The sequence below is a fragment of the Polyodon spathula genome, chromosome 4 (genome assembly GCF_017654505.1).
Source record: "Polyodon spathula isolate WHYD16114869_AA chromosome 4, ASM1765450v1, whole genome shotgun sequence".
NCBI classification, from domain to species: Eukaryota; Metazoa; Chordata; class Actinopteri; order Acipenseriformes; family Polyodontidae; genus Polyodon; species Polyodon spathula.
Genome location: NC_054537.1, coordinates 48,142,411 through 48,169,675, shown reverse-complemented (window position 1 = coordinate 48,169,675; position 27,265 = coordinate 48,142,411). Strand labels below are relative to the sequence as shown.

At 42.0% G+C, this 27,265-nt stretch overlaps 1 protein-coding gene across 1 annotated transcript in view; it reads left to right on the top strand.

The window, feature by feature from the left end:
* The window catches only part of si:ch73-173p19.2 (V-type proton ATPase 116 kDa subunit a1), a 210,398-nt gene that overhangs the window by 90,616 nt on the left and 92,517 nt on the right, over window positions 1-27,265 (top strand). Inside the window, exon 4 of the mRNA XM_041246723.1 lies at window positions 4,643-4,771. Coding sequence (XP_041102657.1) covers window positions 4,643-4,771 — 129 coding nt within the window. The remainder of the gene's footprint in view (window positions 1-4,642; window positions 4,772-27,265) is intronic.

Genomic DNA, 27,265 nt, shown 5'->3' with positions numbered 1-27,265 from the left:
TAATACATTAATTACATGGCTATGGAAGTTAACTTTTTTTTTTCAATTAGAACCTACAACCTACCTATTTATTTTAGAAAGTAAAGATTTTTGTAGGGAGAAGTTCAGCTCCTTATATGTTTTATTTTCTTCCAGATATAAGTTTCTTTCTTTCAATTTCCCTATTTCCTCTGCTGTGTCCTTGCACTTCCTCATAACTTTTTTCAATTTAAGCTGCACATAGTCATTCATTTTTTTTTAATTATTTCACCATCACCATTGTCATCTCTTTTGATGTCCGAATCTCCCAGTGCTGTCTTTCTGGCTAATTGTGGAACTTTTCTTGCTTTCTTACTACTTTCAAATGAATATAAGCGTGCTTTCCATTTTAAAACTTGCCTTACTTTTAGCAGCTGAAGCAAACTTTTCTCCTTCCCTTCGGCTGTGCAAAACTTCTGGGTTAATTTAAATAAAATAAAAATTGTATATATACCTATATATTATCACATGTAAACAATATTCCATTAACCCCTCCAATACAATATACTAAAAACCTCACCTCTAATAAGTAGAATCTGGACCTTGTAAAAGTGTTCATCTTCCCCACTCCAGCGTATCCAATATAATGTGTTGGCAAAGTCGTTGATGTTGGTTGGATTTAAATTTTTCATGTCTTCCACCTTAACAATTTTTTTTCGCAATCGATCGATGTGATGTATTCGATCACTGCTGCGTTGACCGTTATGCTGCATGACCTTTATTTTTTTAAAGAGCTTCACAAGCATCTTCAGCTCCCCCGCAGTTGTCGCAGTCTGTAACGATATATAGCCTACCATACAGTATATCCAAATGGTTTATCTAACTTCAAATTCAGCAAGTAATGAACCTAATTAAATGAACAATACATAAAATAACCTCCCGGGTGTGTGAGGTGCACTTCTCTTGGTGGGTTGCGGTTAAGTTTGTAATGTAATTTGTAACGTTTACTTCTCTTGTTCTGAAGTCCCACAAAGCCAGGTTAGTTTGTATTTAGCACTGGACCCCCTGGAGGCGCTGGCGACGCTGGAGCCTCCGGCTCTCGGGACGGTAGCTCCATCCTCTCTAACTCTCGGGACGGCAGAACCTTCCCCTTGGGCGACGGCGGGCCAACAGCGACCCTAGGCGACGGTGGACCAGTAGCGACCCCAGATGACGGTGGCCCAGCATCCCTAGGAGAAAGCACACTTAGAGTTTTTCTAGGCAATGTGGGCTGACAGGCAACCCCAGGCGATGCGGGCAGACAGGCAATCCCAGGCGATGCGGGCAGGCAGGAAACCCCTGGCGATGCGGGCAGGCAACCCCAGACAATGCAGGCAGGCAGGCAACCCCAGGCAATGCGGAGCAGTTGGCCTCCCCAGGCGATGCGGAGCAGTTGGCCTCCCCAGGTGATGGCGAACAAGCATCCCCAGGCGATGGTGCACAAGCATCCCCAGGCGATGGCGCACAGGCATCCCCAGGCGATGGCGCACAACATCCCTGAGTGAAGTGGTCGGAGCATCCTTGGGTGGTGCTGTGCAGGCATCCTTGGGCGGTGCTGTGCAGGCATTCTTGGGCTGTGCTGTGCCTCTTAGCCGCCAGGCAGCTTGTCTCCGCGCTCCCCTCAGCAGCTGGTACAAAGGCTGGGAGGGACCTCTAGCGTCTTCTGCTGGCTGTGGAGGAAGAGACAGTGCCCGCTGTTCCCCCTCTGCTGGCGGTGGAGGGAGAGACAGCGCCCGTTGTTCCCCCTCTGATGAAGGTGGAGGGGGAGACAGCTCCGGCTGGTCTCCCTCTGCTGGTGGTGGAGGGAGAGACTTCGCCCGCTGTTCTCCCTCTACTGGCGGTGGAAGCACCAGCAGGCACTCTTCCCCTGCTGGTGGCGGTGGGAGCGATGGGCAGTCCTCCCACGACGATGGCGGCGGGACCAGCAGGTACTCCTCCTCTGCTAGTGGCTGTGGGAGCAACGGGTAGTCCTCCCCTGAGGGTGGAGGCGAGACCAGCAGGTAATCCTCCTCTGCTGGTGGTGGTGGTGGGAACAGCCTGTATTCTTTCCCTGCTGGTCGCTTCAGCCCTGGGCCTGTGGGCTTCCTCTTCTTGGGCCGTGGACGCACCGGATCCTCCCGCTCAGGCCATGGACCCACCGACTCCTCCCTCCTTTGCGCAAGCATTGTGATGGATCTGACTGCTGCAGACACCTGCTTTATTGCCTTGTACCCAGTGTTGTGTTTTGATAGTATTTCGTCATAGCACTGCCATTTCAAACCAAACAGCTTCCCATTTGCAGCTGGCTTACCAGTAAAGTAGCTGCATGCTCTTTTGTTTGTACAGTTGGTACTGTTCTTGGCTCCACATCCTCTTCATCATCCTCGCTGAGTGATTAGTCAGCATCACTGTCGCTGGTATTGAAATCCTCCGAACCAACTTCACCCCCGTTGCACATTATAGAAAGACCACGTACGTTGCCATGTTTAGCTTTTGCTCAAAACTATATAAACTACAACTAAACAAATAGAACTAATAATAAAACAAAAATAATAATTTAAAAACACTATATATATACTTGTTAAAGCTGAATGGCTTCCCGCGATATATCTCAGTCTTCTAAACGCCCACAGGTAGACTGGAATCGCTATATGACATGCAATTGGATACAAATGTCACCTGACCCTCCCCCGACTTTCATTGCACAGTCCACAGTACTAGCACTGCCTTAGGGAATGAAACCTGAAACGCTGGACTGAGAAACCGATCATAGAATAAAATGGGAAACGTACACACATATGGCATCACTGTAAGTGGGTTTTCATTTGACATACGTATGTCATGGTTTGAAGTGGTTAAGTATGAACTTGCATAATAATATATGAATATATTTTTGTATGTACTACGCATGAACACCAGTGACAGATTGACACAACAGTTTCTATGTGCATGCCAGCTTGTGAGACAGTGAACTCAGTTATGCAAGCAATGCCAGCAGCGGGAAACAATGAAAAGAGCAAGAAGAGTTTTGAATATTTCAAGACCAAGGAACAGAAAAATATGTTGTAATTGAGAAGTAGGGCAAACCTCGCTATCTTCTGTGCAAACAGTCCATTGGAGCCATGAAAGATAATGTTAAACTCCACTACGAAACAAAACATGCAACATATGATACAATACATGGGTGAGCAGAGGAAAAGTCTTTGCAAGGAATTAACAATGTCTCAATATTTTTTTTCTAAAATAATGGCATAATTTACTCTCCTTTGAAGTTTAAGATACAACTGATTATTGTTGAGGCGGTGGGTACAGCATTGTTTTATTGCAATAACTCAACCCTAGCCAGAGACAACTTACTTGACTGGAAATGTATTATACCGATCACCTCAGTAATAATCAATTGTAGATTAAAGGAGCATAAAAAACACAGTTTTTTTTAAATTCCATCCAGCATACCGTGCGCTCAGATGGTAATGCTATTCTTCACAGTTTATTGAATAGCTTGTTATAGTCACAGCATGAGTACATGCTCTTTATTTCAGTTTACAGTTTATTGAATTGGCTGTTACTGTTACTGGCATTGTTTTTTATGTATTAAATTGACTGATCAACAGTAGTAATATAGTAAATGATTTGATACTTTTAATGTATTGAATTTAGTTTTATTGTTACTGGCAACAGCAATAAATACTAATGCCAGGTTATTGACAGAGGGAGTAAATGCTAAGAAATGGTTTACATTTATTAAGTTTGTTATTTATTAAGCTGAAATATTGAAATGGCCAGCAACACAAATAAATGCACTTAACACAAGGTACTTGAAATTTGCATTCCATGCAATTTGGTCACATTGCAGCCCACAGTTCCATAGTAGCCTTGCTCTGTGTCCCTCTGCTCTGTAAACTGGGGACCCCTGCTGAAAACTATACTTTATTTATATATTAATCTTGCATTGTAACCCTGTAGAATTCTGCTCTGTAACATCTGTAAGTCACCTTGGATAAAGACGTCTGCCAAACATGCCTTTTTTGTCCTTGGCAGGTACTCGTGATAGATACTGCCTTAGGCTAGTGTACAATGAATGGCATATTATTGTTAAGGGACAGAAAAGTCTACACTTAAAGCAATCAGTTATCCGATGCCCAAACACAAAGATAACAAAAGAGTAATCGTTCCTTTATTTGTAGTAGCTTCAGTATTTCTTTTAGCCTTGTTTAAAACAACTAAACTGTAAAGCACTACTATTTTATCAGTCAAACAGAAATCATTTTAAATGTTGAATAACTGATGTTACATAAAAAGAAAACACTGAATGAAGTGGTCTCTAACCCCTTCGTACTGTTTGCTTATTTTTTCCTATTTGGTCAAAGGAGCTTGTCATGGCTATTTCCATTTCTTATTCAAATAAAATTATTAATTTAATGAATTAAATGAAGCCCCAAAGGATAGAAAATTGGGATTGCAGATCACCAACCCACTTACAGTTAGTGAAAAAAAGTTTATATACTTAAGCAGGGTTGACTGTATTACATATATAATATAAACATATCATATTTTTTTCAGATTCCTTTTAAAAATTCAACATACATGTACACATTTCAGTTTTCATGCTTTTTATCCACAGCTTCCTTCTAACTTCAATGTTCACCTATTTTTTTTTTCCCAGGCTGTCTTTGAAAAGCTAGAAAAGGAGTTAAAGGAGATCAACTCAAATCATGAAGCTTTAAAACAGAACTTCACAGAAATGATGGAGATTAAGCATTTGCTCCAGATGATTGAAGACTTCTTTGAAGAGGTAAGAAACAATACAATGAAAAGATTACCAGACAAAAAAATAGTACTACAGTATTTTAGTGAAATCTTCAAATAATAGGTTTAAGGCAAAGCTTGTAGTAATTCTTAACATTAAGTTCCAACTAAGGTTTCAACAAGACGGCAAGTATGCTGCATTCTGCTGCACTGTTGGACATACAACTTTGATGGGGCGAGCACACTTCAGTGTTACAAGAGACATGATAGTTGTATACCTACCAACTCCATATCCTTAGGACCCTACAGCCTTTTCAGCTGGGTCTACAGCATTTCCATTTCTAGTGGGGGGGGGGGGGGGGGGGGGTCTATGTTGGTAATGGAGTTCTTGCCCAAGTTTACTTCAGTATATTTGATTTGTTTTTACTTTTTACAATATTGTGTTCTGTATGTTGTAATACCATATGCTAGTTTAATGCCATTATTTAAACATCATTAGGGCAGACCCTTCATAGAGATTGTTCCAGTGGTTATTTACTAGAAGCAAGGTTGGTTGCATGACAGGCTGGTCCTCAATTTTATTTGAGTTAAGTTAGTGCAGCATGCATTAATATCCACTTAGATTTGGGGCCTAAATGCCACTCCAGAACATTATTCAACCTATATTTCAACCCACTATTTCCATTACTTCTTATTGACATTATTATTATTATTATTATTATTATTATTATTATTATTATTATTATTATTATTAAGACAGTCAAACACACTTAATATCACGTCAGATATGGCCACAATATTCAGAGTTAACTGTCGTAAAGTCAACAAACTATGCTTTGTTTTTTCATTAATATAAAGTTACTGTAAAAACTGTATTTATTTCAAGTTATTACCATCTACTTCCTTGCACATAGGCCTACAACAAACTAAACATACAGTGCTTACAGATGCTATAGCATACTATATTTGCTGTTAATATGCAGCGGTCCCGTACCGAGCAAAGAGTACAAACGAATATTAGTAACGATTATGGCCATTTTTCAGAGTAAAAGTAGTACACAAATAATTTAGCTATTACTCATTATTTGGAAAGGGATAAATCAACAATAAGTGTTGAATCTGTGAAAATAATTCACTGTTTCGAGTGCCATTAGGCACAAGAAAATGGATTCTTTTCTTACTGATTCAACACTTTGACTCGTTTATGCCACTTAAAACATTTATTTCCAATTGATATTTGTTTGATGATGAGATTCAGTTGATTGTTAATTTGTTAATTGGATTTGGTTTGCGCTGTTTGTTACACTTAGTTCAAACAGTTGTCACGAGTTCCTCTGAGTTTGAGCGTGAAATCCCATTTACACAGCCACAAAATTGTGCTGTAAGTGAAGATAGAAGTGAGGACTAGGCTTAGATGAAAGTAGCATTAGAAAAATAAAAATGCAAAAAACAAAGGAATGTAAGAGTAAAGTTATTGATCATTTTGCCTAACAATATAAATCATGCTTCTGCATTACTGTACAAAGCAGAAATAATAAAATACAATGTTAAATTGAAACTAAATGATTTTAACACTTCTTTTTCCATAGCCTAGTTAGTACACAATTAACACACAATAAATCATGGCGCTGCATGAACACATTATGATACTATACAGTACCTTACATATACTGCACACACTTTACAGAAATAAACTGTGGAAATTCAATAAACCTGTATATATTTATCACTCTGTGTTGAGGGGAGTTGAAATACAGTCTTGGAATTAAGAATTCAGATCAGGAAGAAATTCCTGTGTCATTCTTTTTGGTTTAATATTGGAACAAGGGATAAAAGAAAGCAAGATGATGTCTCCTCGTGGTGAAAACAGTGTTCAGGGAGTTGAAACTGGAGATCCAAAATGGCGTCCGTGGCCTTGTGGCTAAAGGTCGTTTGTGAAGTTGCAAATGAAGAAACAGCATGATGCCCCACCTTGTGCTCATCTCATGAAACACGATGAATTGTAAGCCTCAAGTCAGACACAAAAGATGGACACACAGTTTACTTGTAGAAATATTTAAAGAACTGTGGATCAATTGCAGCGTACCAGTGATTTAGTCCACATCAAGTGGATTAAAATGCATACTAGAAAATCCTGCATACCAAACATATTGTCCCGGTAACTGGTTTAATTGATCGGAAACAAGTGGAACAAGTTAGACCGATAATAGGGACTAACCTATAGCTATGACCAAAAGTTTTGCATCATCCTAACACATTTTGCTTCATAAAGTCGAATGAAACCTGTTAAATAATGTTACGTTAACATATTAAGTTACATACCACTTTGTAGTTTTCCATATACTTAACAATAAACTGACAAATTGAAAAATGTGACATTTCAAAATCTAACATGAAATACTGTACTACTGCTATTATGGCTTCAGGTGTTATGCCAAATATTGCCTAAGACTAATTTGTTTTCCATGTGCATGCAAATTTATTAGCACATGCCTAGTTTATGTTTTGCACTATCTTTGAATCTTGTCTGCTAAAAACAGTCTAATTTCAATAGTTTTGCATTGAAATTTAATGAATGAAAAGTCAACACAAGAACCGGTTTCTCTGGAAGATGTGCACATTTGTTATTGGAGGGGAAATACCCAAAGGATTCTACATTACTAAAAGCATTAATTATCAGTACAATGTTATCTGATCTTACAAAGCAAAGAATGTAAAATAAATTACATATTCAATACATATAGTGCACATCATTACTTTTTTGACAAATATGACTAGAAGATACTATTTGGCAGGGACAGTATTTATCAGTTGTTTTTATTATCCTAGGTGCAAGCAAAATTATTTTGAAGCATACATGACCTCAGCGAGGGTATATAAACAAATTGTCGTTTTGTTTAGAATGTAGATTTTCTGTAGACATGCAGGCTTTCATATTAAATTGCAGTTTCTGTAATTGGGTTAGAACATTGGTTCCCAACCTGTGGTCTATGAATAAACTCCAGGTGGTCCACAAACAACTTCCAAAATTCAGTTACACAGTTCTTGCAAAAACAAATTTCTACTATTATTAAGCAACACAACAAACAGCTTTAACCATTGATATATAATTATAAGAGAGTGCAGGATCACGGAGGTTCATTAAAAAAGGGCTATGCAGCGGCTACAGAGGCAGTCAGACTGTCCAATGTGGCCAACCTCCTGTCAGTCTACCAGGCGTCGCTGGTGAAAGACCTCCCTGAACACCTTTCGGCGTCCTTGAGGGCGGAATTGGCGTTGAGCACCCAATTCCTGGTCAAAATAGCTCAGCTAAATGCTCGGGCCCATGGCAGGAGTATTGTGTCCCTAGTGGTCGTTAGATGGCAGCTCTGGCTCTCGCAGGCGAGAGTCCAAGAGCTTGACAAGGCTCCATTGTTAAATGCCCCCATCACACCAAGGCACACGTTTGGCCCAGCGGTGGAGGAGATGCTGCAGCGCTCTGCTAAAGCCCGGGAGGCTTCCCAGCAAATGGCAAAGATGTGGCCGCATAAGCCTTTTCAGCCTAAGTGCCAGCAGGAGAATCAGTGGCAAAAGACACCACCACAGCACCTACCGCAGCCGCGGGGTGCTAAAACACCTCCGTCAGCTGCAGCAGCGTGCGGTCATCCTCCATTTTCTGGACCGCGGCGCGTAGAATAGCGCCCTAGAGGAGGTGGCAGGTGGCATGCCCTCATGGTGCTGGCCAGGCCCCTCGTGAGCGAGTTCAACCAAAGCAGCCGTGAGACACCCAGGCAGCTATCGGCCCACCCCTACACTGTTCCGCAGCTCCAGTTCTGGCAACAATGCGCCAACGACATCTGGGTGCACAAGACCATTTCCACCGGGTACAGCCTTCAATTCCGGTTAAAGCTTCCCCCCTTCAGGGGGGTGGTCGTAACTGCAGTGAAGGACTCGGTTCAGTCCTCAGCTCTGAATACAGGCACTGCTCAGAAAGCGTGCCATTCAACAAGTAGACCCTGCTCTGATCGACCAGGGGTTCTATTCCAAATACTTCCTAGTGCCCAAAAAGGACGGCGGGTTCGGCCCTATTTTAGATCTGCGAGCACTGAACAGACACCTACAGTGGTTATCATTCAGGATGCTTACGCACAGGCACATTATCCAGTCAGTTTGGTGGGGCGACTGGTTTATAACCGTGGACCTGTCAGATACGTACTTTCACGTGCCCGGGTCACAGGAAAGTATCTGTGTTTCGCTTTCCAGAGCAGGGTGTACGAGTTTTGTGTTCTCCCATTCGGTCTGTCTCTAGCTCCTCGAACCTTTTCAATGTGTATGGACGCTATTCTGGTCCCTTTGCGGGCTCAAGGCGTCCGACTGCTGAACTACCTAGACGACTGGCTCGTCTGCGCGCAGTCGAAGGAGCAGCTGGCACAGCACACAATGATGGTTACAGACCATCTGCAGTGGCTGGGTCTGAAGGTCAACTCAGAGAAGAGCCGCCTTGTGCCAAGCCAACAGACCGAATTTGTGGGTCTGCATCTGGACTCAGTGTCCATGGAAGCGGCCTTGTCAACACAAAGAGTTGCCTCGCTGGAACGGTGTCTCTCCCTGTTCAGGTTGAGAGAAACAATCAGCATGGAGCTGTGTCAGCACATGCTGGGGTTGATGGCTGCCGCTGCCTTCGCATTACATACGCGGAGAGACAAACACCGCAGGTTGACGGTATCCCGAACCTGCTGGGAAGCGCTACGCTGGTGGAAAGTTCCGGCAAACATCCGCCAGGGCGTTCTCTTGGGTCCCATCTTCCGGAGGGAAGTGGTTACAACCAACGCTTCCAACCAAGGTTGGGGAGCAGTCTGGAACGGCTCAGGGACCCGCGGAGTATGGTCAAGACCTTGGAGGTCAGCCCACATCAGTGCTCTGGAACTCAGGGCAGTGGACCTTGCCCTCCGGCACTTCTTGCCGGTGCTTCTGAACAAGCATGTGTTGGTGCGGTCAGACAACACCACGATTGTGGCGTATATCAACCGCCAGGGCAGCCTATGGTCCCCCCGCCTTCACCGAATGGTTGTTGATATGGGCACAGCCGCGCTTGACCTCTCTGTGCGCGGTTCACATACCGGGCAGAGTCAATTACGCAGCGGACCTCCTATCCAGAGGAGGCCCTCTTGCAGGAGAATGGCGTTTCCACCCTCAGGTGGTAGAGCGCATCTGGGAATGGTTCGGCAGAGCGCAGGTAGATCTCTTCACTTCGCGAGAGACCACGTACTGCCCCCTATGGTTTTCGGTGAGGGATCCTGTGACGGAAAGATGAGTTCTGGTGATGAATCTTCCTCCTGACCTGTGAGGGTGCTAAAGAACGAGAGGAGAAGTATCTGGAAGGGCTGGCCTGACAGTTCGTTTCCGGGTCAGGGAAGTGGGTCAGCCTGGAGGGAAGCGCGACTCTGTTGTAAGACCGTATTGATTTGAAAGGTAAACGAGAGGCAGCTGCAAGTAATAAGGCAGCTGCAACCGTTTATCTCGATATCATGCGGGATTACATATAGGGGCCAGGGTAACGCTGGTCTTCTCCTTCGTTTGGGTTAAACGATTGGAGAGAGAGAGAAGGACTGAGAGAGGAGCTCTCAGAGTAGATTGTGTTCGTGTTTTGTATTGTTGTGTCTGTCCGTGTAACTGTCTGTTTTTGTATTCAGCACTAGACAGTTAACGCACATCTCCGGAGCTGTCGAAAGGAGAGCACTATCCGGAGCACCACTGCACTGAGCACCTGCACGTTTTCGATCACCCAGGACTGGTGACCGTACCGTTGTTTTTGTTCAGGACTGTGCCCTTGTTTTCATTATCCCCGTGCTTTACACATTGTTGTGTATTGCTGGGGATTTATTATTTTTGACGGTCGCCAGACCTGGAAAAGAGCAATAAAGCACTTATTCACTGAATCACTGTTGTCTGTTCATCACTCCTGCACCGCATCACCGCGACATCTGTTCCCCTTACCAACCACTTTGCCACAGATCCCGACAGCCCCCTAGGAGTCGACGCACTGGCTCACGATTGGCCGCCAGTCCTCCTATATGCATTTCCACCAACTCCGAGGAAATCTCCCTCTACAATTAAAGTGTGTTTAGCTGCCATATCAGCCTGCCATGTACGCATTGACGGATTATCACCAGGCTGCCATTTTCTGGCATCTCAGTTCCTTAAAGGCGCAAGACGCTTGCGGCCTGCAAGGATGACCAACTTACTGTCATGGAGCCTTGACGTGGTGCTAGAAGTCCTTACCAAGGCATCGTTCGAGCCTCTCCACACAGTGGATATGAAGCTCATGTCTGTGAAAACTGTGTTTTTGCTGTCGGTAGTGTCAGCAAAACACGTCAGCGAGATACATGCACTGTCAGTGCATCCTTCATGTATCCGCTTCGCAGGAGACGGTTCTAAGGTCTCCATGAGCCCAAATCCAGCCTTTTTGCCAAAGGTTATATCTCCGTTCCACATAAACCAGCCGCTCGAGTTGATGGCGTTCCATCCTCCTCCCTTTTCCTCTCCAGAGGAACGACGGTTACACATGCTCTGCCCTGTGCGGGCATTGAGGTGTTGTATTGACCGTGCAAAGACCGTGAGGCAAACAGAACAACTGTTCATATGCCATGGTTCTAAGACCTTGGGTCAGCCGTTGTCAAAACAACTCCTTTCCCACTGGATAGTAGATGCTATTAAATTAGCTTATGAGTCTGCAGGCCTTCCACCTCCAGGGCAGTGGAAGACGCATTCCACTAGGGGTATGGCAACGTCCTGGGCCCTCTTTAGAGGGGTGCCAGTGTCTGATATTTGCGTGGCAGCCAGTTGGGCTACACCGCATCCCTTTATGAGGTTTTACAGATTAAACGTGCTGGATTCCTCTGCTCCATTGTTTGAAGCATCTGTACTGCACTCTATGGCACCTCAGGATGCCAATGTAGTGTCGGATACCCCACCTTAGGACAGGTGTTATTGCGAGCATAGACGCTGAGGCGCAGCTCCGCATATGCCTAGATGTATTGCCTACGCAATTCCGTTATGACATAAGTCTGTCCTACTGCCGAGAATCCTCCCTCGTGACAGCTTGGGTACACTGTTCCCATACGTTAATGGTTATTTTCGAATTGAAAAGGAACGATAGGTTGCGGATGCAACCCTGGTTCCCTGAAAGAGAAAATAACCATTAACCCGCCAGGTTGCTCCAGAAGCCTTCTCGGCCCGAAGAGCAAAAGAGGAAGAGAGTCTTTGTGTGCTGCGTATAGTAAGCTCCCAGGGGGGCGGGCTTACACGGCAGCTCGCGGAGAGGCCTATCGGCAGCTTTGCTATAAAGCTCAGCCAATCCTACTGCCTGACGGCCCTGTCCCATACGTTTATGGTTATTTTCTCTTTCAGGGAACCGGGGTTGCATCCGCAACCTATCGTTTTGTGCTCCCTTTGATGCAGTGCCAAGCATCGCCTTCAAAGCCGCCATTTACTGAAACAGCTTTTTAATGTGAAATGAATATTAACTAAATAACTTACACATTATGAAGGCACATTTGTTACAAAAATCTATCACGTCTAATTATATATATATATATATATATATATATATATATATATATATATATATATATATATATATATATATATATAGTGACAAAGTTGGTCCTTCTTTGCGGACTTTGTTCACAAGAATGAGCGGGGACAACACAATAGATACAACGAGTGTAAGTTTTATTTTAAACAGGATGTTACCTGCATGTTTATTTTCCAGGGAAGTCCAATAATCAGTGTCATAAAGTTAAACCAGAGTTCACAAACAATCAGGTAGTCATCCAAAATAGGGTCAAAACAGCCAACAGGGTTATCCAACCAGTCCAGAGTCATACACAATAATGCAATCCAGAAATCAAAAGAAACACAACCAAACCTTTCAAACCACAGCACCAAACTCCTTCTACTCCCCTCTCATTGTGGTGGTCAGTTTGCTCCTTTTATAGGGCTGGTCATTACCCCTTGATCACTTACAGGTGTGCTGACATACCTTAATAACCTGGTAAGGATCCTGGGTAGTATAGTTTGTGGTGGGCGACCATTTTGTGAACTGTAGTCCTATTGGGACCTCCATTTTGTGTAAGGACAAAGTCCTAACAAAATCTCTGCCCTCGCATATCTCCCATTCAGGACCATGCCCTGAGGTTTATCACTATATATATATATATATATATATATATATATATATATATATATATATATATATATAATATATATATATATATATATCTAGCATTCATGTAAATGCACATCTTTCTAATCTGTGCTCATTCTTTACTGTTCACGGAAAAAAAAAAAATTAATATGGCTGTCCCAGCCTTTTCGCTCCGCATAAAAGTAACGCACTGCATTGAATATTCCTACTTTGGTTGGAATGACTAAGTTTAAAAAAAAAAAAAAAAAAAAAAAAAAAAAAAAAAAACATTAAAATCACAGCTTTGGTGCTTTTCATTTTCAACAATATAAAATATGTGCTGCAGTGTTGCCAGGGATATCAGAATGTACCTATAATTTACATACATTTTTGGAGAGGTTAGCTGCATATAGTAACAAGTTAGTGTGAAACAAAAAGAGGCTGTATTTGTAGCTTGACTTGTGAACTGTAGCATAGTGTGAATGATCGATTTCAGCTCCATGTTATTATATGGGTTTATTCAGCCAGGTTTAATATCTCATATGTGGCCAGGGGTGGGCCTTCAAACCAGTGATTAAGGGCCCCTCGCAAATGCCCTTACATGCACACAGACTCACATTTAATTGAATACTGTTAAAAATATATTATTGGTTCACATGCGTATTTAACCCTTTGTGGTCGTATATCGGACCAGGTCCGACATTACAATTTTTCCTTTCCAGTCCGATGTCGAACCCTGTCCGACATGATCAAAAAGACGTAAAGCACAGGTCTCTAGTTGTTTTTTCTCTGGAAAAAAAGTAGAGAAAACCTTTCAATGGCCAAGTGAGACCAATAGGAGCTGAACGAAGCATCTGGCCCCTGCACCACAGAGATAACACGGGCACATAACAAAGGAGATAGCTGCTTCCACATCCAGCGCTCAAAGAATATCACAGACATTTACAGAGCTTTTGAATGTTATAGTAATAAAGTAATGATTTGGATCGCGTTATTGAGGAGTTTGGTGATAAAACGAGTGATCAGGAGAGGATTTACCAGTATGCATGTCTATAAGGTATGTGAAAAATACAGTGAACAAGGGGTGGGGCTTGGCTGGAGATGCAGTACTGATGTAGTTTTGCCATGTAGTGCCTTTTAAACCTGTTTTACTCTGAAAAAAAAAATTAAACAGCGCATGTAAAATAAATAGTGCGTGTGAAAACAAATTGGACCTGAAGCGTCTGACAAGCGCTTACATATGGAATCCAAAGGGTTAAGGTTTCTAGTTAATTATGTAATATGTATTGGAAATTATCTACCATTCCGTACATACATTGTCTCCCCATTGTCAAGGAAATTCATGGTTAAATTAATTTTGATATAAGCATTTCCCAGATATTTAATTCAGACTGTTGTCTGTGTGACATGTTGTGGTGACTGGATTATTAACACTTATTCCAGAACGTTCTTAACCAGATCTACTTCAAAGCTTGTTGAATAGACCAAGGCACAGGTCAAACATAGTGTTAACTCTTTGAAGCTTGCCTTCCAAAATGCTATCTGATTGTCTGGTCTCCTAAGTGTCATAAAACTTACCAAGCCAAGCTACAATGACAATGCAGTTATTCCACTGTTGTGTTAAAAGTTAGTTAAAATGCTTTTTAATTACATAACTTGTAGAAACAAGTTTCATAGTTATTTTAAGTTTCTCAATAAACCTGAAGGATTTATTGTGTTTTAAATGAATATTATAAACTAATAACTATTTTGAATATTATCCTTTAATTGTATCGTGTTTTATATGCTTGTAATCGTAATTTTGTATAGAGAATGAAACTGAAATTTATACGCTTCTCCAATTAATTAATGTAACTAAAGTTATATTGAATAGGAGGTTTAAATGATAAATGCAAAATCCTTTTGATAACGAAATAGGCAGATACATTTCGTTTCTAACACACCCTTTTTGTGTGACACGCAACTGTTTATCAAATGCTGTGAACCAATGGAAGGACTGACAAGGACTTGTTTACAGTACAAGGGAACGCCTATACGTCTGGTTATTTAAACTCAAAATAAGGATTTTCGCTCTCCCTGGATTCGTTCTTGTTAACTGAATTTGCTCTTTCTCTCTTCAATCTCATCACTCTCAACTCAAATTCCAAAGTTCTTCAACTAAGAAGCAATGATGTAATCTTCAAAGATGTCCCGGAGAAGATGGGCTCTCTCCAGAATGACGAAAGCTTTTGTATACAGGCTACACAGAGATACTACGCCATGCTGCGGCACAACTAACTTCCACTGAGAGTTGATTGTGTTAAGAAGACTTTGTTTTAAACATTGCACCAACAGAATAAGTATTAAACTTATATTGTGCGTTTACAGATAACTGAATTAAACCCATGCTTTTGATATCGTAACAATACGTAATGCAAGTCAATTCGTGATGAACTGCTTCACAAATGCAGAACTCAATGACCAGAGAGTACATCAAGGATTCATTATGAACATTTAACAATGCATTAGTTTTCCTTGAGTTTAAATATAAAGCCTAATCTTTATTCTTCTTTCTTTGAGAATATGAATACATGTAATAATAATTTGGATTGTTAGGTTTCTTTTTGTCTTATAACAAATATACATTTATGATTGATTTGAAATACTTAAGCATACATAATGTTAATTGTTAATTTCTTTTCATCATGAATCTAGGGATAACTAAGCCATAATCACTAGTTCATTGATGTATTGTGTTTATTATGGTTAATAATTACATTATGAGCTGTAATAGGTATTTTCTTTAATGGATGCAGTTGTGATAAATCGTAGATATACAATGCAAATTTGAACAACACCATCATTGATAAATTCTCTCATCTAAAGAATCTCCATGTTTACATACAGATACGTTTCCCACTTTCTTTTCTTGTTGTCAAGGTATCTGACATTGTGTCGATTGCGTCAAGCATGCGTGGGTGACTGTTATCATGGAGAGGAGAAAAGTTAAATCTGGCACTGAAAAAGCAAAACAAAAGGGAACTGTGACAGGCTGGCGAGTGGATTGAGGCTCAAAGACAGATTAAAGGCAAAATAAAGTTCTTTATTAAACAAAAAAATTGTCAAACAAACAGGCACAAGGGCCAACAAAAAGAGGAGCAAAAATAAATAATCAAAATGAACTTACAAAATAAACAGTCAGTTCCAGGTCTTCCTTTAATTCTAAACAAAAAAAACCTCTCCAACATGAAAGCAAACTCCCAAACAGAAGAACACGCTTCAAACAGAAGAACACGCTACTCTCAGCCAGGCCGCTCCCCTGGCTTTTATCCCCTGTGGCTGGAGTCCAATTAATCAATAATTATTCAATTAGAGCTCCAGCCACATTCTCACATGTTTTTCTGGCAGGGAGAAATTTAACCTCCTCCCTGCCAGTTCCAAACATGTTCATATAGACGGGGAGTTCCCTGTCACAGGAACATAAAAAATAGTTGCTTCGGGGTCATCATGTGTTCACTTGGCAATACTTCAAGTCAGCAAGATGACACGAACCTCGCATTCAAATTAAGACATTCAAAAACCTTACCCGACAGACCCGTTTCTTTTCAAACACCAGACCCTAACCCTTGCCGTAGTACAAGTTCTGGTCCAGTTTGGCCCATGAAAACCTGGCCTGAATGATGGCTATTCAGGTTTTCCCTGCGATGAAGATCATCAACGACGATTTAATGTCTCCTAGTACAGGCGTGGAATGAACAGTACTTGCACAATAGACAGACACTGGCTTGTTTACTTGCCAAAGTCAGGCTGCCTACGTTGATTTTGTTGCTGACTTTTTGCCTACAGAGAAAGTGAATATTACAGTGACACATAGGCTGATCCTAATAGGAGGTTGTGGCAATGCAGAGCCCTACCTGTAAATAATATTGATTTGTGGTGTTTTGGTGGTGGTTGGCAGGGATAGGGTTAATTTTCCTATCCCTGCCTAAATACATGTGAGAATGTGGCTGGAGCTAATTGAATAATTGATGACAATTAGGCTCCAGCCACATGGTATAAAAAGGGAAGAAAATCCTTTGTTTGGTGGAGGTTTGTCACTGGGTTTTTTTTTTGTTTAAACCTTTGGTTTTGGCCCTTGAGCTAGTTATTTTGTTGCTGATTATTGTGTTTGTGACTTGTTTTAAGTTTTTATTTTGCTTTGTGTGTAGTGTTTTGTTCAACTTTTTGATTTATTTTTGTTTATTAAACAGTGCAGCCACTCTTAAACTGCAGTTTCCTAGCCTGTTTGACTGCCAATACCACCTGGTCCTGCAATGCTACCCTGTCACACAGGGTGTTAGCAGTGGGATTCATTGAGTCCTGCCGAGGCAAGGCAACACAATCCACTAGAGAAAGACATGGACATCTCCTTGGCCTGAATTCTGGACCTAAGACTCCCCTGTGGCTAGAAACGGAGGGAAGGAAATACCTGGGGGCCACGTGGAGATGCTGGTGGATTTCGTCCACCTGATCTCAGAAGCCCAGCTCAAGGGAATCCGTGGGCACTATCCTGCACTAAAAGGGGCTTTGAATGCTATGGGCAGGGTGGTTGACTGGATCCATAGAGAGCGGTGGGAGGCGGAGCAGTCCCAGTTGGCCCAGGTCGATGCACCCATGTGCTCTGTTTGCATGGAGCATGGGCATGTGGAGGCGAACTGCCATGACTGGGAAGAGGATGCAGACACGGACCTAAAGTGGGAGGAGCTTGAGGTCCAGAGTGAGGCAGAAGAGCGGCTGTCGTGCCCAGAACCGTTGCCACGGCAATATACAGGGGGATACAATCCTTTGATGGAGGAGCTAAGGCCTCAACCTCCTGAAATTTTTTTGGGGGGGATGAGGACAAGTAGTGGATGACACTCAGCAGAAGGAGAGGAGAGAGAAGGAGAGGGGCCACTGCTGCCTTGGCAGCCAGAAGGGGAGGAGCTACTGCTGCTTTCGCAGCCAGAAGGGGAAGAGCTACTGCCACCTTGGCAGCTAGAAGGGAGGAGCCACTGCCACCTTCACAACCAGCATCACCAGCAGGGGGAGAAGTGGAGCTCCCGTTGTCGCCTTATTGGTCGTGTGCTCCCCTCCTGGCATTGCCAGCAGGGACCCACAAATGGACAGAGGGGACACTGGGGTTAAGGGGTAGGCCAGGGGTTAAACGGCACCCCTTTATAGAAGCTCAGGGGTCACTGTGGTGGTTAAACGGGCGCCCCCTTATATAGTTCTAGGGGTCATTGAGGGGGTTAAACTGTACAGAAATCCAGTAAATAGCAGGGAGCTAATGTTTGGGTCAACTGGCATCAGACAGCAGGATGTGCAAATTGTTGAGAGCAACCCCAGCCATCTGGTATTTGATTGAGGCTGACTGAGCCCCAATGTTCCCTCCCATCCACTCATGTGTTTACTGTGATGAGCAGGTTAGTTGTCGAATGGACCATGGGGTACCATTTTGAGTGGGAGGTTATGTGGTAAAGCAAAAGCCCTGCATGTGTAAATAATGTATTGTTGTGTATATGTATGGTTTAAAAAAATATTGACTAAGTATGCATTAGATATGGCAGGTTTTTGGAGTTGTACATAAAGTTGGAAAGTTTTGAATTTAAGTTTGGCAGGGAGGGGGTTAAATCCAACTCTGCCAAATCCATGTGCAGAATGTGGCTGTGGCTTAATTGACTAATTGATTAATTAAACCCAGCCACATGGTATAAAAAAGAGCTGGGAAGCCGTTTATTTTGTTCTAGTTCCAGCAATTATGCAGGACCTCCCTTTTAGTGGGAGCAGCGCTTAGCCAATGTTTGGCAAACTTTTGTTTTTAGCTGTTTTCTCACTGTGTTTTTTTTGGAATTATTTTGATTACACTGTCTGTGAATGTCATTCTGGTACCTTAGTGGCAACCACCTGTCACTGCAACTTTGTTTATTTGAAATAAAACCTGGACGCCTGAGTGGTATTGTCAAATGCATCCCTCTGTCTCTCTCTCATCATTCATCCTACACCCACAACAAAAGTAGCAGATAATAAGACCCCCTGTTATGGGGTTTTCTGAGTTTTTGTAAGGGAATAGAGAGGATAGAGCAATCCAAACTTCACTGCAACAACACAATACAGTAATTTCAGAGCTTGTTAAAGCCAAGAGAGAGCTCATTGAGAAGAATCGGCAGGTGTTGAAAAGGGTGATTGATGCTACGTTGTTTTTGGCAAAGCAGGAGTTGGCATTAAGAGGCCACAAAGAACACTCCAGACTAGAGGCTCCTGGTGTTAACAAGGGCAATTCATTTAGAATTGTTTAAAAAATGACACTGTCATCTCGTGAGCAAAATTTTGCAGGTTATTATAGAAGAGGTGAAAGCTGCAAAGTTTTTTTTTTTTCTGGTAATCATTGATTCTACAATTGACATCATGAGTTGACCAGTTCTCCCTGTCATTGAGATATGGTGCTAAAACTGGACAAAGTGTTGAACATTTCATAAAATTTGATTAGCTGCCCAGCAGCAGTGCCGAGGCATTTCATGATCTATTAATATAGGCGCTCAATGAACTTGGGCTAAATGTCAACTATATAAGGGGTCAAGCTTACAATGGAGCTCCAAACAAGAGTAAAAGAACCCTGCAGCTCAAAGACAATTTCTGTCCACTGCTGTGCATCAATTTAAATTGAATTCTGATTGACGCAGCCTCATCCTCCTCCACCACTAAATTTTTTCCTGCACTCTGGAAACGCCTTACTGCTTTTTGAGCTTAAGTTTGCCAAGGTATAGAATTTTGGAGGAGGAGCAAGAGAAAATTCTGAACAGTGTGGTTTTAACTTTGAAGAAGCTTTCGGACACCAGGTGGGCTTCTAGAAAACAGGCTACAGAGGCAGTGCTGCAGAGCATGCCAGCAATCACCAAGGACCTTCACAGGATTATAGAGCAGAGGGGCACTGCTCCAAAAATTGCTGCTACGGCTCAGGGTCTATTGGCTACATTGGAAACTTTTGAATTAAGTTTATGTTGACATTTTGGAACACAATCTTAAAAAAGACTTTTGTCCTTTCAAGTTATGTGCAACAAGAATCCATCAGCCTAAACACGGCCTGGAGCTCATTAACAACTGTGCATCAGAAATGAAGCAGCTGTGCTCAGAAAAGGCCTTCAGGAACATGGAAGATTCGGCAAAGGAAATTGCTAGAAAATGCAATTCAACAACTATGTTTCAGAAGGGAATTATGCGCAAAAGAAAAAAAAAAATTTGATGTAATTGCTGAAGAGGAACCAATCACAGACAACAGAGACCGCTTCAAAGTTGAAACATTTTATTATGTGTTGGCAGTGTTTGCAAAGCAGTTTGAGTAAAGGTTTACCGACTTTAGAGAAATGGCAAATGCATTCCTGGTGCTTAACCCAAGGCATTTTCTTTTTCAAATTGTTGGAGAATGTAAATAACTTGACACAGTACTGCTCCGATGATTTTCTAATTTAAAAGAACGAAAAATTTGAGCTGTAGAGAAGAACTTTAAAACTTTTTTTTTTTAAATTACCTTAGTTTTTAAAAAATAATTTTGGTTCTTATTTTGAAATGTCAGTTATTTTCCTTTTAAAACAAGACACTGACATATCAACCCTTATTCACAGATTTAAGACTGAATTGAAATTGGACTGAACTGGATTTATCAATACACCAGGATTTAGCAATGCCCCTGGATTTAGCAATACCCCTGGATTCCATTCAGAACAGGAACATGTCATCTCTTGAGTCAGAGATAAATTACTTATCCTTATAGCATTTCACCAGTTATATTAGGTTACATACTACGTGGTATGCATAACTGGGACAAGTTTGTGTTTATTTTCCGTTCTCTCCTTTGCGGTTCTTCAAGAAAAAATGTACTGTGTGAGAATGTGGTTGATTGTACCCAATGGTAGTGGCATTACATTTGAGCCTCTCATTGTCTGCTCAATTAGGCAGAGTACATTGCCATTTGTAGAAGTTAAAATAGATTTTGCACTGTTTTGATGTGATAACGCTTACATGTAGGTTAGTATTCAACTGTAGAAACTAAGCACTTCAGCTGTATTGTGATCATGACATTAGTAAATTGTGAGAGAATTATCTTGAGAGTACCCTCCTGTAAAACCTGCGCCCCCTTCCAGGAGAGGCTAGCTACGCCATTGCTCACTAGACTATATGCCAAAAGGAAAGTCTATTTGGCAAAGTGGTTTGCAGTGCGCCAGTGTAGAGGTGATCCAGTGCTCAGGAACGATTTGAAACAACAAAGTTCACAGTTAAACAGCTCTTTATTTTGGCTGGGTTGCTTGTTTTGTAACCAGAAATAATAATACTTGGCTCTACACAACAATATGTATCCTACAGGTAAACCACGGGGTTCAACACAAACCCAAACTCAACACGGTCACAAGTCCAGAGTGCTCTTAGTGAAGGTGGTGATGTACAGATCTATTCGTGTTCAATGGTGAAGTGCAGTCTGGGTTTAATTGCTGGCTGTTTAACTACAGCTCATGGATATTAGTATTCTCTAAATGACAAGTGTAACAATTTAATAGAGAAACAAAACAACACGCATAAACTCTGTATAACACAGTACTCCTTCACTGGTCCTTTCGTAACCATAACAAAGGAACAAATTGCTTTGCCACATCCCCTGATATACCCTCAGTCACGCCCCCTTTGGTAGTGAGTGCAATCACGTATCCACCAATCCATGAGTGACACATTTCCTAACGCATTAAGGCGATGACTTCTCGTATTGTGACCAAGGTTATTTCAGTTGCTACTTTTTATTTAAGTTTCTATTTCTATTTTATTTTTTTTTTCCAATTTCAATTTCAGTTTATTTATGAATATTCCTAACCATTTATATTTCAATTTATGTTTTAATAATAATTCCTATTTTAATTTCAGTTTCATTAATATCAATTTCAGTTTTATAGACTTTGATTATCATTTTATAGACTATGATTATTATTACTGTTTGCTCAGGATGACTTACAGCGGTTGCAAAGAACAATTAAGTGCACATACAGAGAACACAAGTACAATTGAACCTTATTTATCCGTGTTTTTTCAGGGACAAGGGTCTGAGGAAAATGTGTCAAAAATGCGGAAAATAGCAATGTAAACCAAAAGAACGTTTACTAAACATATCTGCAATAAACGCAGCAAACAAATCAGCTGCATAATTTTTCAGTTCACAACTCAGAAGTGTTCAGAACTCTCAGCAGCCACCAGGCTTACTATATTGTAGTTGCATCATATCAGTCACGTGACTGCAATATTCAATCCAAATCCACCTCCAGCTTCAGAAAATCCAGAAATATAACTACACAGTTCTGCTGAGTATATTCTTTTTTTTTTTTTTGCTTGTGTTTGAGAACCTGTGCTGCCCTGCGGATAATTGAAGTTGTGGATAAACTGGGCCTGGATCAATAAGGTTCAACGGTACAGTGAAGTGCACAAACAGGTACGAGTCCAAGATAATATCCCTAGTTGTTAGAGCTGTTGGAAAGCAACAGTTTCTGATTCATCTCCAAAAACACTCTGCTCCAGAGATGTATCCTTCTGTGGAAGGGTGGTGGGTAATTCACTGACACGGGAGACAGAACAGATGTACTTGAAGCACCACACCACACAAAATCTTCTGCAACTAGTGCAAGCTATGGATACACAACCTCTCTATTTTGCAAAAATTTCAAGGGAGTCTCAGGGAATACCGACATGGAGTCATTTAGAAAATGCATTTTTCAGAGCTTTTCTCCCATCAGATTTTCTTACTGCAGGATAAGGACCAGGAGGAAGTATTCAAGATTTTGCATATGACTATCGTGCACTGTGTCTAAAGTGGAAGCTGGATATAACTGAAATGGAGATTGTTGGACGGATACTTAATAACAGCAACCCGAAACTGGCCAGTGGCATCCGAGGCACAGTGAACTGGTTTGAGTAGGCACCATAATCAAAAGGGACTGGAGCAAGCAGAAAAAAATATTGGGTCAAGGTGAACAGTAAAGCCTCCACAGACTACCCCAGAAAGAAAGGAATCAAGGGATCCTCAAGAAAACCAGCAGAGATGAGTGTGGTACATAATATCCGTACAGCTATCTCAGATATCCCCACTCTCTCAGAACTGACTCTATTAGTAGTGAAGATTGGAGTGAGAAATGCACACATACCCGCATTACTGGGCACTGGTTGTACTTTTACTTTAATTAATAACCAACTATGGCAGCAAATCCATAGTTACAAAACAAATTCAATGTCTAAGTGTAACAGAAATACAATGAATCTTGGTTGTAAATCTCCCTCCCGACCTGTGAGGGCGCTAAGCAGCGAGAACAGTTATTTGGACAGGCTGGTCTGACAGTTCTTTCCCAGGGTTGGGAAGTCGGCTAGTCTGGAAGGCGGCGAAACTCTGTTGCAAGAACACATTGATCCAGAAGGGAATCGACATGGTAGCCACAGATTGGAGAGGCGGTTACTCTCGTTTACCAAGGGGGTCATGTGTGACAGTATAAAAAGGGGATGGAGAATCGTAATCTGTTGCTTCACTTTGGTTACAAGAAATAACCTGTAAGGAACAGTGTAGTATTGTGATAATGTATCGTGAGTGTTTGTTTTGTCTTGTCTATAATTGTTGCTTGTATATTAATAGACGGCTAACACGTTCTGGAGCTGTCACTAAGGGCCAGCACAAAACCCAGAACAGCACTACACTATTGTCACGCATTAAACTGTATCACCCACCGCGGGGACTACAGCACGCACCCAGGACTGGTGAACATGTTTGTACATTGTGGCAGGGATACTTGTGTTTATTGTTTGGGACTGCAATACCGTTATTATTTACCCCATGCACTACACATTGCTATGTATTGCCGATGATCATTGTCTGGTCACCAGACCTGGATTGTATAAATAAAAGTACTTTTCTAACTGGATTACAAATCTCTGTCTGTTAATTGCACACTGCATCACTTCTGCACCTATACACAATCAACCACTTTGCCACAGTAAGACATGCTGGTCTTAGGCATCAGTCGACTCGTCAGTGCCCACTGACAAGCATAGACTGTTTGACCAATTCCATAATCTCGTGCTTGTGATACTCAGCAACTTAAATGTCTCAGCTGGGCTGATGAAGGAATCACGCCACCATTTGCTACAGTCAGTCTGAAGAATTTACGTAACTCTTGGTTGTCCAATTTTTGAAGAGGGACATTTGCACAATGAAACGCCTCTGTCAGGTCAAAATGTAATGTGTTTCATGCTTCATGGTTTTCTGTGGACTTTTGGAACATTTTCAGTCACTGTTTCTTCGCAAATAAAGCAGTCGCAGTACTGCTCTGGATTTCCACCTTTCTCTTTCGGTTATTACTTGAATCTAAATGCCTGTCAACAGCCGATTCTCGGTAGTTATCTACAGTAACGTTGCAGGATAGCGTTACAGAAGAGCTTTCCTCCATCGCTGTGTAAAACTCCTGCTGGATACTGCTTTACGTGATCTGCTGCAGATACATTTTTAGCCTTTTTAGAGTCATCCAATTTCTTGTTTATAGTGTGTAGTATTTTAATTTCCCTCCTAGATTGCATATAGTCACATGAAATAATCACTGCACAGCACTGTGTGCATGACGAATAGTACACACAGGCACACAGCAGATTGTAATTTTTTTTTTGTATGAATTACAAATAATAATTATGAAATCATTTATTTTTATTTCTTAACCCTTTGAGTAGTGAGTTGTTTTTTCTGTCTTCTGCATGCGCTTGATTATTACGAACACAGCATACAAACAAGCTGAAAGCTATATGCTTGTATGTATATAATGAATACTGACCAAATACAGACAATAATTTGTACCGTAAATAAATAAAACAAATCAATATATTTTTTAATTTAGTCATAAGGAAAGGTCTTCAAATCGAACTTACCATGCAATGCTTACCAGCAATGAATTGTACTCTGCAAGAAGAAAATAACCTAAGGGTCTTTCAAGAACCTACAGGTCCATGTATCCTGCAAATCAATGTGGAAGGCCTAATTAGAGCCAAATGCGTGGTCATCAACCACCTGGCTCAAGATCACAAATCTCAAGTGATCCTTCTTCAAGAGACTCACACCAAAGATGACAGCAATATCAAGATACATGGCTACCACCTCACAGGTGCCATCCATCATGCGCACCATGGAGTGGCTACCCAATAAAACTTGACAAAAATGCAAAGCACGTAGCCCAATCACCGGACGAAGATACTACACAGTGGATTGCTATTGAAATAGAAGGCTTTACTATTGTCAACATCTACAAACAACCTAGTACCCAGTTCTCCAGTCTTCCAAGCTACCCGCATCCTGTCATCTATGCTGATGATTTCAATTGTCAACACACCAACTGGGGCTATCGAAAGAGCACACTGGGCATCCATTCAAGGTTTAACTCTGCTGTTCGATAAGTAACAAGCCAACACATTCTTCTCTGCCAGGTGGCAAAGTGGAACAAACCCGGACTTGGTGTTTTTCAGCCCAACAAACAACCACATGATTTCACCACAATGTTCAGTGCTGAGCAGATTTCCGAACTCGCAGCACAGACCAGTAGTCACGTTCCACCCAGAACTTGTGACACCAACTCCAAGCCACCCATCCGCTCGCTGGAACTTCCAAAAAGAAAATTGGACCGAATTCACCAAAGAAACCAGCTCCTTTCTGCTTAAACTTCCAGATCCAAACTCAACTGATGTTAACGACTCGTACTCAAGGTTCCACAATATGATTATCTCCACATCTAACAATCATATCCCAAGAGGTTTCCAAAAGACCTACATTCCCGGCTGGGACTAAGAATGTACGAACTTAGCCTCTGAACTCAACTCAACAGAAAGAGTGCAATCCATCGGCTCGGCTCTAATAGAATACCTGGACAACAAAAGGAAACAAGAGTGGAATAACACAGTCTCTGAAATCAACATGAAGCACTCCAGTAGAAGAGCCTGGCAAACCATCAACCGAGTGACTGGCCAAAGCCATAAACCACAAATCCAAAACCAGGTCAAAGCCAAAGACGTCGCAAAGGTGCTTGTTGACAATGGCAAACCAACCCACATAGACAAGCAGTTTGCCAGGAAAGTTAAACAAGAGATTCACGACAGCTGGCGAACCAGCTCAGCAGATGATAACAGCCACAGCAGCATCACCTATCCTGAACTGATTGCAGCGATTTCCACCCTCAAGGCAGGGAAAGCTCCAGGACCTGACCACCTGCATCCTGAACAGCTTACCCACCTCTCTGCACCTGCCTTAGAATGGCTACTAGCATTTTTCAACTACTGCCTATTACTAAACAAAATGCCTAAGATCTGGACCTGTCATGTACAACTGCCAAAAAGTACATATACGCTGACGACATCGCTATTATGCACTGCTCCACAGACATCAAAGCAATAGAAACTACACTATCGATTGACCTGAATAAACTGAACTGCTACTTCAAAGACTGGAGGTTAAAATTAGCATCACCAAGACAGTGAGCAGCATTTTCCACCTCGCCAATCGCCTTGCTAACATAACAATCAACGTCAAGCGTGAAGACAAAACTATTCCATTCGAGAAAAGCCCGAAATATCTAGGAGTCGTACTTGACTGCTCACTGACCTTCAAGCAACATCTCGAACAAACAGCAGCAAAAATCCAATCAAGGAACAACCTCCTGCGAAGACTAGCTGGCACTAGCTGGGGTGCAAATTTCACCATATTACCCACCTCTGTGCTTTCCCTAGCCTTCTCGGTAGCTGTGTACTGCTCTCCTGCCTGGCACAACAGCAGCCACACGAAAAAGGTAGACACAGCCCTGAACAACAGCATGCGCATTATCACCGGGTGCATTAGACCTACGCCCACTGAACTGCTATCGATTCTAAGCGGCATCTCTCCACCAAATCTTCACAGAGAAGCAAGTTGCATCAACCTTGCACTGAAAGCCTCGAATGACTCCAACCGCCTGCTGCACGATGCCATCTGCAACCGGAACACCACGATCCTCCGCCTAGAAAACCAGCACCCACCTTCTAACACAATGAGGCGCCTTAGGAAAGAAGCAAACAACGACAATGGCACCAATTGGGCTAACAAAAAGTGGCAAGACGCGTGGAATAACAACCACAGACTGAAACAGTTTATCGACAAAGTATCTAACAAACCCGCTGGAAATGACTTACCCAGACAAGCCTGTGTCAAGCTGAATGGACTAAGAACTGGACATGGCCGTTTCTGGGCCACCCTACACAAGTGGGATCTCACTGATGACCCAATTTGCGAATGCGGCGATGGCAAGGAGCAGACGGCCGACCACATTCTATACTCCTGCCCTTGCTTTA